Source organism: Lissotriton vulgaris, unplaced genomic scaffold, assembly GCF_964263255.1.
Source record: "Lissotriton vulgaris unplaced genomic scaffold, aLisVul1.2 SCAFFOLD_3532, whole genome shotgun sequence".
In the NCBI taxonomy this organism is placed as follows: domain Eukaryota; kingdom Metazoa; phylum Chordata; class Amphibia; order Caudata; family Salamandridae; genus Lissotriton; species Lissotriton vulgaris.
This window is the reverse complement of record NW_028248847.1, coordinates 178,821-195,222: the sequence shown is the minus strand read 5'-3', so window position 1 is coordinate 195,222 and position 16,402 is coordinate 178,821. Positions and strand designations below refer to the sequence as shown.

The window sequence follows — 16,402 nt, the reverse complement described above, 5'->3', positions numbered from 1 at the left end:
TGTTTGACGAGGCACCCTCAGTGTTCCTCCCTAGCACTGCCAGTGTGATAGTGAGACCGGTCTCAGGTCCTATCAGGGAGCCAGGCCAGTGGCCAAAGGTGCTTTTCTGTGTGGGGAAAGTATGAATGGCTGTGCTTTCTTTAGGGAAGCCGGTCATCCTGAAAGGGTGGTGGCAGCTGAATGACCCCAGCAGCAGGCTGAGGGTGAAGGTCCAGAGAGGTTGCATCTTTGGGGTGCAAGGACCAAATGGAGAGAGGGTACTGGTTGGAATAAACTCCAGAAGGGAGACCAGCTAGTGACCCAGGGGATGGGATGTAGACCTATCCCAGAAGACCGCATCAGTGCTGATGCACTGAACCCTTGTCCAGAGAAGGGGTAGGCATAGTGTTGCGTTCCCAAAGGCAAAGGTGGGCTTAGTTAGGCTGAGTCCATGTAGACCATGAGTGACCTAAAGGTATCTAATCTAGAGCCCGGAGGGTTCTTAGGGTAGTCTGGGATCCCTGTCATGGGTGGAGATTTCATGGGTAGGCAGAGTAGGTGGTCTGAGCGGATTACTGGTGAAGTAAGGTGGGTCTGGTCAGAACCCCTTATAACTAGTTATCGCTGACTACCAGAAGAATACCCATGAAGAGTGGCTATTTCTTCCCTGTAGGAATCAGCTAACCGGGGCGTGTGTTAGAAGGTGGTTCTGACACTCTGAGCCACCCGGATTTTTTGCTTTTTGAGCACGTATTTGTTGAGCTTTTACTGTGGGAGAGCCTCATAAGTTGGGACTCACCCACAGTACACTCATGATGAAAGAGACTGCATGCAGATTTTACTGGTGTCCCCTACCTTTACTAGGCTTCTGCGCTGCAGCTGGAGTAAGGGGCACCTGTCTTCTTACATGCAGATACATGTGTACATGCGTGTGCACACGTGTACGGGCTGCGCAGGGGAGATTCCTAGAGTGCGCAACCCAGGAACAGCTACAAAGTGAATGGTGTGGCAGGACTTATGCAGAACTGGGTTGTGACATGGAATAGGTTTTATACAGTGGGAAAAAACATGCCAGGGAAAGTCGGTGTGTTTTACTGTTTTCACTTCGTTATTCTCTTATGAGGATGGGGAGTCCATGTTCTAGATTTACTATCCTAGGGCCTACAAATTCCAGACACACACTAAGGTCCACTGTAACTTGTGTGAGAAGAAGTATTCTGCAGAGTCCAAAGTCATATTTGCACTGCTTTTGGGTCATCCAGAAGTGTCATATTTCTCTAAATAAGCCCATAACCAGGGCCTGGCTGGGGCCTGACCCCAGCAGGCTTGATTAATGACCTTCCTTCCAAGAGCAAAGGCCTCCTCGCCAAAGAAGAGAAGATGGATGGAGCTACAGGTTCATCCATCAGCAGCTGTCTCCGGGTGCCAGGCACCAGGCTGCACAAGGGAGAAGGCAGCGTTGGGGAAGGGGCTTTCAGAGACCATGTGGCAGGAGACCCCTGGACGTCGCCATCTTGAACCAACCCAGAGGCCCAGGCAGGAAGGAGGGACCAGGGGCAGTGAAGTGATGTGTTGCTGTTTGAGAGGACAAACAGAGACTTCCTGCCAGGTCCCTCCTCAAACTTTAAAAAGTGTTTGCACAGGAAGAGAAGCTATCTCTGGGGTGTGGTCTGCTGAGGCAGAGGGTGCTGGAGCCTAGCGCAATGGTCAATTGAAGGAGGAACCCCCTGACTGTCGCTGGACCCTGAACAGCACCAGGAGAAGAGTCCAGGACCAGTGCGCAGAAGAAGGGCCCTCTGCGCAGGGAAAACAAAGGCCCAGGAGGAGAGCAAGTTGAAAGGCTGGCGCAGAAAGCTAATGAAGACAACTCCCTGCTGAAAAAACCCTCTGTGAGACCCAGAGGACGAAGGAGAGTGCTCCCAGTGGCTGGGGAGCACCACCAGGAGCAAGAAGAGGCCAAAGTCAGGAAGATCAGACCCCTGGCGGCTGAGATAGGCCCCCCAGAAGGTAGTCGACCTTTGACCTGTGGCCAACAGATGAGGAAGCGCATGGGGCTTCACCGCCAGTCCAGAGAATGCCCCCGGGTGGGTCAGATCCCAGCGGCTGCCCCCCAAATAAGTGAGGTCGGGGTGCGCTGTCGTGCACCCCGTGAAGGTGCCCCCTCGGGGTGGTAGGAGCCCACCCTGGCCCCCGCTGAACGTGAAGCCAGGGAGCGCCGCCGTGCTCCCCGTGAAGATGTGTGAAGATGTGTAGGGGGAGGGGCCCAGGATCCCAACTCCGGGACCCGTGTGAGGAGGAGGAGGAGGGGAGCGCCATTGTGCCCCCCGTGAAGAGGTCTCTAGGGGACCGGGACACCATCCCTGGGCCCTGAAGCAAAGCTGGGAGCGTGAAGAGGTGGTGGCGGGCAGCCAGGAGCCCACCCTGGCCCCCGCAGAAGAGTACTAGTCGGGGAGTTCGAATGGCAGAGAGGACCGGGATCCCAACTCCAGACCCCGGCGGAGAAGGCAGGAAGCCGGGGAGAGCACTCCATGCGAAGAAATACCCATGGGGCCCGGGACCACATCTCTAGGCCCCCGAAGTGCGATGGGAGGAAAGGGTGAAGTGCCGTCGCACTCCCCCGCGGCTGCCAGGAGGAGGGGAGAGTGCCGATGAAATTCACCGAGGCCAGCCGGACCTGCGAGAGCCTCCGTGTCTGCCCGCCGGAGCGGACAGACCAGAAAAATGGTGCCGGCTCATGCTGCAGCACTCGAGGGTGCTGGCCGGGTGGGGAGCCGGCGGGAGCCACCGGGGGTGAGCTTCCCAGGTGGCTCTCCAACAAGCGGGAAGGGGCCAGGGGCCTGGGTGGGATCGGGCCCCCAAAAATTCACAGAGTGGCCGGGGGTAGGCTCCCCCTGCCACATACACTTACCTGGGGGTCCGGTTCGGACTGGGCCCCCCAACGAGCGAGGAGATGCGGGAGGGCCCGGGTGGGCACGAGCCCCCGCAAAAGGAAGCAGGTTGCACAGCTCTCCCCGGCACAGCGGGAGAGTCGCTGTTCTAATATGCACCGGCTGAAGGGAAATCGCCCCATAATGCTTTGTACAGCCAGGACTAGCCTGCCTGGAAACCTGCCCATTTCTCTGCTTGTGGTGGACCCAGGAGGACGGGGTCACCAACATATGTGTGACAAGGTGCAGGGGGAGCTGCAGGAGGAAACGCAGTCTCTCCCAGCACAAAGAAGAGGAGTCCCTCCCTAAGTCTCTGTGCTGGAACTTTTGTTCTATAGTTGGGGGTGTATTGAGAAGTGCACCAGGGGATGAAGGACTGAGCTGGGGATGTCTGGAGAAGGGCATCCCCTGGAGGTGAAGAGGTGTAATTGCACCTGTAGTGCATTTACCAATGTCATTTCTTTCAGAGGGACTGAAAGTCACATATGGAATGTGAAGTACCTGTGTAAGGTGATGTCATAAGCAACGTGGAGTTATGTTGCTAGACATTCCTGCTAGGGTGTGTGGCTGTATATGCTTAATCCTGTGATTTCATTTGTGATGCCTTTAGGGGCGGTAATTGCAATGCATTCTAATGATCGACGAATGTGATGAGTACTGTCTTTCTAAAGTGATGCTTAAACATGTATTCTTGCTGCTGCGCTTAGGTGAAGAACCCATACTGTTAGCCCTTAAGATGTATACATCATGGTCAGTAGATAATGCTCAGTCAGGGTTGTGTGTCACCAGGGCAGGTGTGCCTATGCCTGTTGAGGTAATGGGGTGGGTCGCCACTGGGATGATGCCAATGCGCAGGGCCCTCGCTCCCAGTTATGTTCAACTAACTGCATTTGGAGGCAAGATAATGTGCATACATGGGAGTGGTGGTACTAGCCCCACACCCCCTGCGGGAGGGGTGGAGATGTTAATCAATGTCACAAAGTAATTCCAACAGCTTATGTATATTTGTAAATTGGTGCATAGTATTGAGTAGTGTGTGTGTTTAATAAATGCACTCTTACTTTTATATAGCAAAGTACAGACAGGACATCAATTATTGAGTGTTATTGCTGCGCACCTGTAATGGCGGTTACTAGCCGACACCACCTCCCTTGAGTAAGCCTCAGACTGCTCTGCAATGCTACCTCTGAGAGTCAGGCGCTACAATTGGATGTTTGGTTCTCAGTGAAGGACAAATGTAGTCATGTTATTTGTGCAGGCCTCACAGATACTGCCTCGTTTTCCAACACTATGTTTTCTCTTTTATCTTATTTTCTGTACCCCTTACCTACTGCCTGCCCTGACATTCCTGTGCATGTGGTGAATGGTATAGGCAGTCATAGATGAAAGGCTGTGGAACTCTCATTGTATTCTAACAACAAGGTTAATGCAGCTTAACAGCTAGCATCTTTGGCTGTTTTCTGAGGCATGGAATCCTTCTCATGCTAGATATGCTTCTTCATTAACCCTTCCATCTTTAAAAACATGGGAATTGCATTTGATCTTCCTGAGGGTAATAACACACCCTAGTTCCCAATAACATTTCCCTGTAGAAAAATCAATCATTGTATTTGTAGTCACTTTCCATGAACATGTAAGAAGAAAGAAGGTCTTTGGGACATACCTGATGGTTGAGAAGAGTTGGAGACGGCATCTATAAGAAGAGAATGTAGGAGTATAAAACAAACTTTTATCCTAAGAGATCATTTGGAACAGAGAGCACTACCACAAGAAATAATGAGGGGAAGAGTTGTACGAGAAAAAGGTAATGGTGGATTAGAGAAATTTCAGAAGAGAATGCTTGAAAAGCTAAATAGTAAATTAAAGTGTTTGTAAAACAGCATTTGAGAAGAAAGCATTAGGAGAAGAAAGCATTAACCAAAAAGAACATTTAAAATAAACCTCTTTATAAGAAAGGTAGTATAAGAAAGGACATTTGGTGAAAAGGGAATCACGGAGGCAGAGCTTTAGGGAAAAAGATAGTTTTTGGAGAGGTTAGCATTGGAAAAACTAGCATTAGACTAAGTAATCTCTAGATAAAAGTAACATTAGAAGAGCATATCACAACAAGAACTTTAGAAGGAAAAACAGTGATAGGAGAGACTGTTAGGTGAAGAGAACAGTGGGGGGAAAGCCAGATAGCATTGCAAAAAGAGAATATTAGGAAAAAAGAGTCAACAGTGAAGAGTGTTTTAGAAGAAATAGCAAATTAAAATCAACGGGAAAGGAAAGCTTTAGAAGAATGTTAGAAAAGAAGAAAGTAGGTGAAGAAAGCCTGTTAGCAGATCTTTAGAAGAACAGAACGGATAAAGAAAAAATTAGGCCAGAAAAGAGTTGCGTGGAAAGAAAAAGCGCGTTTAAGAAGTAATTAGGGGTAACGCATTAGGAGAACTAGGGGTCAGATGAAAACAACATAGGAAAAGAGAACATTAGGACTGCAGAGAACTAGTAGAAAAGAGAATTGGAGAAAAAAGTGAAAGAATATCATAGAAAAAGAGCATTTAGAAAAGGATGTTGGGAGAAGAATTAATTAAAGTAAATTTCAAGCATTGTCAATGAAACCTGTAACATTTATGAGGGAGACTGCGTCAGTCGTAAGGAATCAGAAACATAAACAAAGACCGACGGATTCCAAATAATAAAGGATTACGCAGTACTAAAGGGAGAGGCAAGCACTATCAACATATATCTGCTGACACCATATGAAAAGACGGCCCTAAACTGAAAGTGAATACAGCCATGTGCGTGTTCATCGTTGTCACACAATCTAGGCCCGTGTGTAGATGTATTAAAAACTGCATTTGATGGATCGTTTATGGAGGCCCAAGGTAAAGACTTGGAAAGGTACATCTCAGACGTGGTACTGATGCACTGAACAGGAACTGTTGGTACTGTGTCCATAAGAGAACAGGCTCCTTGCATTTCATTTTTGCTCAGCACAGTGCTGCAAAACAGGGTTAATATGTCATCCGAATTCCTTCCATTACACTCTCGCGAAAAGGCTGCACAAACTCTGAGAGATAATTTGACAACGTGGAGTTTATCACAGTTGCTCACTGACAAAGAAAATCACCTTAAAATATGAGTTTATTTGCATGGCACTCTATGTTAAAATCCTTTAATATCTCACAGTTCTTTGAGCGCCTCACAGTTGTTGTACAAGAAAACAAATGTCGTGTTGCAGATTGTAAATGTAAAAGTGGAATGTAGACAAAATAACTATGGTGACCACATTTTATTTTTCAGAGCCACGACATGGGAGAAGCATCACCTGTGGATGCAGGAATAGAAGTTGTTACCTGAGCAGATGACTCCAGCATCCTCATAGTGGCTACAGTCATGCCTCATCCACCCAAAGTGATTGCACTCAGACAGGTAGGACTCTGAACCCGTGCAGCTGACTTCGTCTAAGAGAATGCTTCCATTGCCCTGGCCGAAGTGGGCACTGCTAGGAGCAGAAACTGCCCATCCACAACTTAGCTGTCTGCATGCCACAGCTGCATCATTTAGGTCCCATCTGTCATCACACACCGTCCCCCAGGAGGAATCGTAGTAGACTTCAACGCGGCCCGCGCACCTGCTGCCACCATTCTGGAGTCGGATGGGAAAATGCACTGGAAAAAAAGCACAGGGAACCAGAAAGTGATCATGTTGACTGCCCAAAAACATGCTAGACTGAAGCCTGGAGTGCTCTTGTACCAATCAGCAACATAAGACTAGAATCAAAGTTTATTAATAAGTGAAAGCAGCTCTGTTCCACTTAACAACTCCAAGAGAGTAACATGCCTAAATTCTTCAACTGCACCACACAATTTAGATAGATTGCATTTCCCCGCCTGCCAGTTTTATTAATTCTTTGAGTTTCAAGTTCAGAAAGTTTGTACTTGGTCCAGTCTGCAGAGCCATCGTAGGATGATCCTGAGACATCGGAGGCAAACAATCACAACCTCCACATCTGAGGTCCAGTACCCACTGTCGGCTCTGAGGCCTCACAACCAGGGTTCGACAGAGGGGTCAGACTAGTGCATTCATCCATGCCTTCATCTATTGCATTATTATGTTCTCAACTTCGTCATATTAACTCCTTAAGAGCGTCAAATGTTCAGCGCCCAGTGCTGAACGTTCAAATAACGGGTGCTGCCCCGTCGGCCAACAGTCGTGCGCAGCACTGGCAAGGTAGTGCTGCAAAGACCGTTGGCCGACGGCAGCACTTAAAGGGTTAATGCTACTTTCTACCCATAAAATTTTCATTGCATGTTCCATCGCAGAGGTGTCTGAGCTCGCGCTCTGGTCAGTAAAAGGTAAAATCAAGTCGAGTTAACAAACAGATTTCATGAACTGCATAGTGTTGAGGATTATTTCATGAATAAATGGATATAATGTTGGACAGATTAACAGAATCTGCATACTATGTGTTTCTGTAATACTGAAGGTGCAGAGGGACTAAGACGGTGACACTGTTAAAGAATTTGCTAGCCCATAGGTTATGTGATCATAAGTAGGAGCTCCATTAACCAAATTAGGGGGATTAGTATAAATTATAGGATCCTGCAAGCTTACACGATCTAGCTCCCAGTGGCCTGAGAAAAACTTGTTTTCTCAAAGACTGTGTCCCACTCCACTCAGTTGTAATCCCTGGAGTTTAGGACTACATCAGAATGATCAGAAGAACATTTATTTTGTTTTCCACTGCGTAGTGTCATGTAAGGATGAAATGAATTAACTCATTTGGCTCCTGATGGACTCCTTAGACTTGTGATGTGTTGGAGCATAGTGAAGTAAATGCAGGTTTGGAATATTTAGTTTGCATTTACACACTGATGAATACATACCTATAAAAGTAACCTCTGTGTGTGGTGTAGTCTTTGGTGAGTGTCTGGGCTGGGGAGGACTAAACATAGGGTTGGGGGAAAGCTGGACAGAAACAATAAAGATCTAATAGCTCCTTCCAAGTACTGCTTGGGATTTTAAAGATTGAAATCAGGTGGAAAATGGGAGTCATATTTTGATAATACTTATTTTTCCTGCAGGCTGCAGGTGTTCCAAGACAGGTTGACCAATTTCAGAAAACCTTCATACATCTTACCTTTAGGGATAGATTTAAACCTGCACTATTCCAAAAATCATAAACAAGTACACATTTGCCATTCAGGGGACACCAATTGATATTGGCATGAAGGTGTGTGAAGAAATGCCCATGCACAGGATGTGTGTATAGGAGGGGGATTCAACAAAACTCAGATGTATAGTGTGTCTCCCAAGAGGACTCTTTCTGGCCACTGATTTAAAAATCAAACACCAGCTAAGAGTGTTGAAAGAAAGAGAGCAACATCTCACAGGTCTCCTGCAGGGACTGTCATCAGTCATGCACTCCTCTTTTTGGAACAGTGACAGGAAAGCCTCTGCAGGTGAGGGGGAAATACACAGCTAATCAGACCTGGCAGAATGCAGAGAACTTGGGGGTTGGTGACTGGAGCTTGGGACGCAGGAACTCAAGGGGCACTTGCATGAAAGAAAGGGAAAAAAGGAGGGATCGTCTGAATCAAAGGGCAGAGGCTAACGAGAAAAAAAGGAGGAGATGATACTCTATAGAAATTTAAAATTGCCAATAAAGAACCACAATTTAGTCCTCACAGTGATCACCTCTACAGATGTATCCAATCCTAAAAGAAGGGAAGGTGCTTAACCACACCTATTTACCAGACTTCACTACATAAGGAACAGGCTATGAATGAAACACATGGATTTCCATGCTCTTTTACCACGGTGGCTACCACTCCTTTTCAGGCAATCGGGGAGGGGAGGGGGCGGAGAATACCAAATGCATTGCACTATGTTTCCTTGCCAAGAATAAACTTCAACCATGTAACTTTAGCTAAAATCACAGGCATAGTTTTCTAAAATATGTAGGGATCTACAAATGTCCTACTACACAGAGTTCCCACTCTTCTTGCAATACATATGGTCCACCACTATCTAGCTTTTGTAAATGACCAGTGTTTGTAGGGTTCAATGGTTGCTGACTGACCCAGATTATCATATTGTGGCCATTGATCATAGTACCCAAGAGGAAATTGTGATGTATCCCCTCCCTGGGGGCCCATATGTCAAAACTACACCCAAAAGAATTCAAATTCCCTCTTGTTTGCCATGAGGATGGAGATGCTGCAGGCCCTCTGGGGCGGAAAGGGGGATGGAGCTTTTATGGTGTTGGTGCTTAACTTAATGCCAAGATGGGCTCTTCCATATTTCACTTGTGTGAAGTGAGCTTTCTGCCTCAGAGCGGCATATTGGAGGTAACCCCCTCTCAATCTACCCCCTGGTAGGAAGACTCCTGGTGTTGTGTTGTTGCAGGCGCTCAGCCCAATGCCAGTGTGGGCTGCTCCACACCTTTTTTTTTGTTATTCCCCTAGTTGGAGGAAAGCACTTACTCCTGCCTGTAGGAAACGCTGCCTGGCATTTAGTGAGTGGATCTCTGCCTGGGACTGCGGTCCTGCAGCAATCCCCAAGCAGGGATCCATTAACAAGAGGTACTACTTGTCCACTCTGCGGTCTCTTCTCTGCATTGATCAGTACTCAGTGGATACCGGTATGTACCCTGGGCACCCAATAAAAGTTAAAGCAGTCAGCACCTAAAGGCACAACTGCTTTCACGTTTGTCATTGTGACGTCAGTGTGCTGGACAACAGTAGCGAAAGAGGAATTACAGGATGCGAGGGAAGCTCTTCCTTGGGATTCTGCATTTCATATTTTTAAAGAAAATCCTTCTGGTGCTTGCATCACAAGTATTTTCATTGCTAGTGTGGTGGGCAAACTGTTGTTGTCTACTGTACTACAAAGGAAATGTGGTGGATGTAATCAGTTTGTCCACAGCTGTCAAAAGATTAAAATGGAGAATTGTTGAAGTCCATGAGTATAGTGTATTTTTTAGATGCTAAATCTTTTACCAAAGATGTACCTGAAAGGATAATCACTGCCCTTCTATGAAGCTGGTTAAGAGGGACATTGCAAACGGCTTACAGCTTCATAGGAAACCTCGGTTGATATTTCTGATGACGTTGCTAAAGACCAACACTTGGCGTGAAGTGGTTTACAACAACTCCTATCTCAGCCCCTCTCCTCAAAAGTGCAAGAAGATATGTTTTATGATTAGAAGACCTTTTGCATGCTTGTCCCAGTCCAACTGCTAGAACTGGTGACCAATAACTAAAGAACCACAACAACTCATCTCAAACATAATAGATGATTGGGCAGCTCCAGTTAAGGACTTTATCCTACTGAGCAACACATACTAGTCGTGAATGACCAGATCAGCCTTAATCTGATATCAAGATTAAGGGATTCTTAAGTGAATATTGCAAATCGTATCATCCCTATTCTAGCATCTTGTGGAGGCCATTCCTAAGTATTTGCATGAATAAAAACAAATAATTAACTTAAAGTATGGCCGGAGATTCCTGGAGCTGCGCCATCAAAGAAAAATCTACCATAGTTTGCCACGTTAAACAATGTGGCAATTGGATTTCAGCCAAATTGTCAGAAATAACAGGGAATGGTACTTGGGGAAAACTGAAAAGGGATCTTGGTATTCTGTGATCCACAATAAATCAGGGAAAAACAGTGTGGAAAAGGAAGAGGTTGTGGCAGGAAGCACGGCGGTGGTTGGTGCTCAGAGGGATGAGATGAAACTTTCCAAACCAGATTAACCACAGGACCAACCAGAGCAATGCTTGGAGGTTAAGCAGAGCTTCCAGGGCAGTATATGGGGCAATGGAGGCTGCCTGTTGCCTTGCAGCTGCATAGTTGTACCTCTATATTACCTTTCCTGCATCTTTGTGGTTTTCAAATTTCCTTTCCTGTTTCTTTCCCTTGCTATATTTACTACTGTGTTTGTGCTCACCTGAACAACACGATTGAGTTGGATTTTATGTGTATGCAATGCTGCTTCCTGTGTACTTATTTGGTGTTTCCTGTCTCAACGTCTTCCAACACAACATAGCGGTCTCCTCCAGTCTCCATGTTATCGAGTTGCTGAAGGTATCCATGGTACTCCTTCAGTTTGTTACCAGCATTCATCTTGTGAGACCTGGCCATTCCCTGACTGGAGTATTCTGTATGAGGGGTCAACTTTGTCTGCTAATTATAATCACTCTTGCCTATCCTTTATATAGAAATTCATACTGGGAGTTTGTGAACTTTGACCTGTTTACACTTACCTTCTGGACATGGTTTACCAATACCAGTTAGGTGCTGCCTGTTTTTCTTTCTCTCTCTGTTAATCCGTTCCCCAGCATTCCCCAATGGAGAGCACAGGCTTCTGTGGAAAACTCTAAACTTGTGGTCACATGATTCTCATGGTAAGGAGGCTTGGGGTCTAGCATCAGGATAATAAATCATGTTCCCATAAATGAAAGTTCCTCACACAAACAAGTCAATTAGGTCAGCAGACTTACAGTCAAAGAACTAATCTGAAGATAGAATTGCCAGCAAGAATCAGAGTGAGGGGATACCGTTCTAATACTATTGGCAGTCAATTCAAATTGACCTCTCATGAGTAAGTACTTTGTAAATACCCGCATTGTCCCTTCCTTGTGGACCTCATTTGGGGGTTTCCCTGTAAGAGGAGGATAGGGGCTGTAAACCTTTTTGGTGCTATTTCCGCCATGCTTCCATGGTACGAACGTTCAGAATGCAATTAGGCAATATCTTGGTGCATATTTCCATAAGATAGATGTACAGCTTATGAGTGAAAATGGTGACAGAGCTAGGAGAGCTAATATGGACTATTTCAACCTGATTGGCACAATTCAAATTGTCATCCATTTAGATCTTTGATGAAATATTGTATGAGTAAATCTTTTGGCTGATTTTCATTGCTGCTTTCCTCTAAGTGTGGGCCATTGCATACAGATCAGCCACATAGAACTGTTTATTACCAATTACAAATAATTAAGATTGCATAATTATATAAAAATCATTGGTGAAAAGGGCATTCTTAATTTATTCCCCTTGCAATATGAAATGGCGGTGACTTTGATTGATATGTGGGAAGTCTGGCCGAGACGATTGTGTGCAGCAAGAACCTCGAGGCTCTAAAATTAGTATTGAACCAAACACTCCCCAACACCCAATGTATAAAATGTAAGTGCACTATTTCAAATGTGTTTTTATCATTCCATGTTGCACCAACCTTGGAGTCTGTGTTGGCATTACTGTAATACAGAACCATAAAAAGGTACACCCACAGATCAAATCTTGACTGGTTGAGCCCAAATGATAATGGAAGTGTACAGTCTATTTTTACCTTGGCTAGCTTTTTAACTAATATGTTTATACTAGTGTTAATTAGTCAGATTGGTTGTTATGAGACACATTGGAGAGGTTGCTTGTCAAGGTTTATTCATAAAACTATGACATATCCATTTATCACTGGTGGGAAATTCCATGCCCAAATCAAACCACTCACTTTAAACGTTATACAGGATGCCCCTGAGCCTTGGATGACATGGTGTAACTGGACAGGTCATAAATGTTCTTGTTATCCACAGTAGGGATCCACAGCTTATCTGAAAAGCTGTAACCACTATTCGAGTCAGCGTCAACTATGGGCTAAAAATACTGTGGTATGCTGTGATTCTCGGATCAATCGCCTCCATTTCAATAGCAACAACAACCCCTAAATCCAGTTGTTGCTCAGCACAAACTGAACTTCCAAAGGTCTAATGACATACTTAGCCTGCTGTACTCATACAACCTCATTACGAGCTCCTCTGTACTTTAGATCGGTCGGTAAAAGGTCTTATTGGCCTCCCCTAAAATCAAGAGATCTGTGATAGTTCCTGAATTCTGTGTCTTTCGTTTGTGAACCTACTTGCTCTAAGGTCAAGCTCGGTTTGAAATAGTTAAATGAGGAATAACCAGTTCAATCTGGACAAGAAATACCAATTTGATGATAATTCCTCATTTCTTAGAGCACCACATTAAATACTAGTAACGTTTTACGTACCCCTTCCTCCAAAATTCACTGAAGACCCCGGTATGTGTAACTCAGGGGGACAGAGATACTGGATATGACTCCGGGCCCTAAGAATAAAGACCTTGGAGGGAGATTGAAGCACAAGGTGTCTGTCTTCTCACATGAACACAAGAAGTACTTGATTGGCAATTGAATGACCAAGGTGAATGCCAGTCAACTGTTTATGTTGAGATAAGTATCAATTGGTCAACAGGTTTGGAGCTTTCTGACACACAAAGGGCACAATCACGTTGTTCCCACATCTTGCGGGTTTAAATTAAGCACCTGCTAATTTCCGTTTATGTGAGAATTCGCAAATTAGTGGGTGCACGGTTTGAGTAAAATTACGCAGGAATGTGTAATAACACAAATAATGTGTGATTCCCCATTCTTCCATGTGCCACTAGCACATGTACGCAATTAGCAACCAAGTTGTACATCAGGTTTTGGGCTCAACAGAATGTGACAGTCACGAGCTTAAATGGCCTAAACAAAACTTTGGACAGCCTGTGCCAAACAGGGACCATTTTTATGATGATGTAATTCGTACCCCGGGCCAAAAAATTGCAAATAAGCTTTGAGCGCTAAGAGAATAGCAATGTGTAAAGCTCTTTCTACTTAACGGAACCATTGATTCTGCATGGCGTTTCTTAGGGTAGTTTTGCTTTGAAGTTTTTAATGAACATAAAAATAGACTTAAGCTAAAGACGTTCACATGTATCGTAATTATTTCAGGGCGGTTGCAAGTTTTTCAATTGACTGCCAGATGCCAATCAACCTAATGCTACACAGATAGCGCAATTAAGTCACGATAAATCTCTAAAACAATGATGACTTTTCCCCTCATAGCATTTCGTAGCCTTCATCAGTGTGGTGTTCTATTTCAACACAGTAACTGGGTTTTTTATTTATATGACAGAAACAAGCCATTACAAGCACAACCTGGGCCCCAAAACCCAGGACAGTCCCTGATTTAGCAGAATAATTTTGTTGGGACGGATTGATATGCTACCACCTGTATATATGGACTTGTGTAAGAGACCTTTTAGTGGGACATTAAAGAATGGGTAATAGAAACTGGTCTGCGACTTAGTCCAGGCATATCTGCGTGTCTGAGCAAGGCTCTAAAGTTGTTAGCGGAGGTCCCATCAAGACTGGAAACCTGCTTACCAGTGTTTTATACCTAGTTGTTGGAAGGGCGAATGTTTGCTGTTTTCATTGCACAGGTGGTGTGTTGACCCAAGCTAAAACTTTATTACTTGTCAGGGAATTTTAGGATCTGAATCTCTAAAGGGAGCTGTGTTTCAGGTCAGGAGTCTTATTTTTAGAGGCATACCCCAGCTAACCTTGAGGATTTTGGTTGCTTTGTTGGAATTAAATCCTTAAAGCCACTAGCAATAAAGCTGTATCCATCAGTTCCACGTACATTGAGAAGAGATAGTTGCTCCTCTGATGTCCTACACTGCTCACACGCCATTTACGAATACTTTAATGTTCCCTCTTGTCCTTATACTCTCTAAAAATTCCAATATTCGTTGATTACTCCATCGATAGTCCTTGCGCTGTATCAACAGAAATGCCCTCATTGATTGATCTTACCTGGTGCAGTAGTGTTCCTGGAAATGGGCGTGGTATGTGTGGTCGGAAAATCTATGGAGAGAAGCAAATGTACAATATGTAAGCTCACCCACACAGGAATTGAGTATGTGGCTTTTGATGAACTTCTTTGCCTAGATATTATTTAATTTCCACATGAACATGCATAGATTTAATTTATTTGATATTAAGCTGATACAGGAATTCAGTGACTAAGGAATATGAAGAAATTAAGTCCTTTCAAGTACAACTCTGGAGGCTCAGGACAAAAGTGTGTAGATCATTATAAAATCCAGTAACCTTCTGGTGCTTGCATCACAAGTATTTTCATTGTTAGTGTGGGGGGCAAACTGTTGATGTCTACTGTACTGCAAAGGAAATGCGGTGGATGTGGAGAATTGTTGAAGTCCATGAGTATAGTGTACTTTTTAGGCGCTAGATCTTTTACCAAAGATATACCTGAAAGGATAATCACTGCCCTTCTATGGAGCTGGTTAAGAGGGACATTGCAAACCGCTTACAGCTTCATAGGAAACCTCGGTTGATATTTCTGATGACGTTGCTAAAGACCAACACTTGGCGTGAAGTGGTTTACAACAACTCCTATCTCAGCCCCTCTCCTCAAAAGTGCAAGAAGATATGTTTTATGATTATAAGACCTTTGCAAGCTTGTCCAAGTCCAACTGCTAGAACAGGTGACCAATAACTAAGGAACCACAACAACTCATCTCAAACATAATAGATGATTGGGCAGCTCCAGTTAAGGACTTTATCCTACTGAGCAACAAATACTAGTCTTGAATGACCAGATGAGCCTTAATCTCATATCAAGATTAAGGGATACTTAAGTGAATATTGCAAATCGTATCATCCCTATTCTAGCATCTTGTGGAGGCCATTCCTAAGTATTTGCATGAATAAGAACAAATAATTAACTTAACGTATGGCCAGAGATTCCTGGAACTACTTTTCATTGCTGTGCCATCAAAGAAAAATCTACCATATTTTGCCACGTTAAACAATGTGGCAAATGGATTTCAGCCAAATTGTCAGAAATAACAGGGAATGGTACTTGGGGGAAACTGAAAAGGGATCTTGGTATTCTGTGATCCACAATAAATCAGGGAAAAACAGCGTGGAAAAGGAAGAGGTTGTGGCAGGAAGCACGGCGGTGGTTGGTGCTCAGAGGGATGAGATGAAACTTTCCAAACCAGATTAACCACAGGACCATGCTTAACCTCTAAGCAATGCTTAGAGGTTAAGCAGTACTTCCAGGGTAGCATATGGGGCAATGGAGGATGCCTGTTGCCTTGCAACTGCATAGTTGTACCTCCATATTCCCTTTCCTGCATCTTTGTGGTATTCAACTTTCCTTCCCTGTTTCTTTCCCTTGCCATATTTACTACTGTGTGTGTGCTCACCTGAACAACTCGATTGAGTTGGATTTTATGTGTATGCAATGCTGCTTCCTGTGTACTTATTTGGTGTTTCCTGTCTCAACGTCCTCCAACACAACATAGCGGTCTCCTCCAGTCTCCATGTTATCGAGTTGCTGAAGGTATCCATGGTAATCCTTCAGTTTGTTACCAGCATTCATCTTGTGAGACCTGGCCATTCCCTGACTGGAGTATTCTGTATGAGGGGTCAACTTTGTCTGCTAATTATAATCACTCTTGCCTATCCTTTATATAGGATTTCTATGTCATACTGGGAGTTTGTGAACTTCGACCTGTTTACACTTACCTTCTGGACATGGTTTAACAATACCAGTTAGGTGCTGCCTGTTTTTCTTTCTCTCTCTGTTAATCCCTTCCCCCGCATTCCCCAATGGAGAGCACAGGCTTCT

At 44.7% G+C, this 16,402-nt stretch overlaps 1 protein-coding gene across 1 annotated transcript in view; it reads right to left on the bottom strand.

The window, feature by feature from the left end:
- The window catches only part of LOC147663797 (scavenger receptor cysteine-rich domain-containing group B protein-like), a gene marked incomplete at its 3' end in the record, with an annotated part of 206,849 nt that overhangs the window by 19,819 nt on the left and 170,628 nt on the right, over window positions 1-16,402 (bottom strand). Inside the window, exons 17-19 of the mRNA XM_086950198.1 lie at window positions 14,560-14,610; window positions 6,245-6,559; window positions 4,570-4,599 (exon numbers count right to left, since the gene is read on the bottom strand). Coding sequence (XP_086806324.1) covers window positions 4,570-4,599; window positions 6,245-6,559; window positions 14,560-14,610 — 396 coding nt within the window. The remainder of the gene's footprint in view (window positions 1-4,569; window positions 4,600-6,244; window positions 6,560-14,559; window positions 14,611-16,402) is intronic.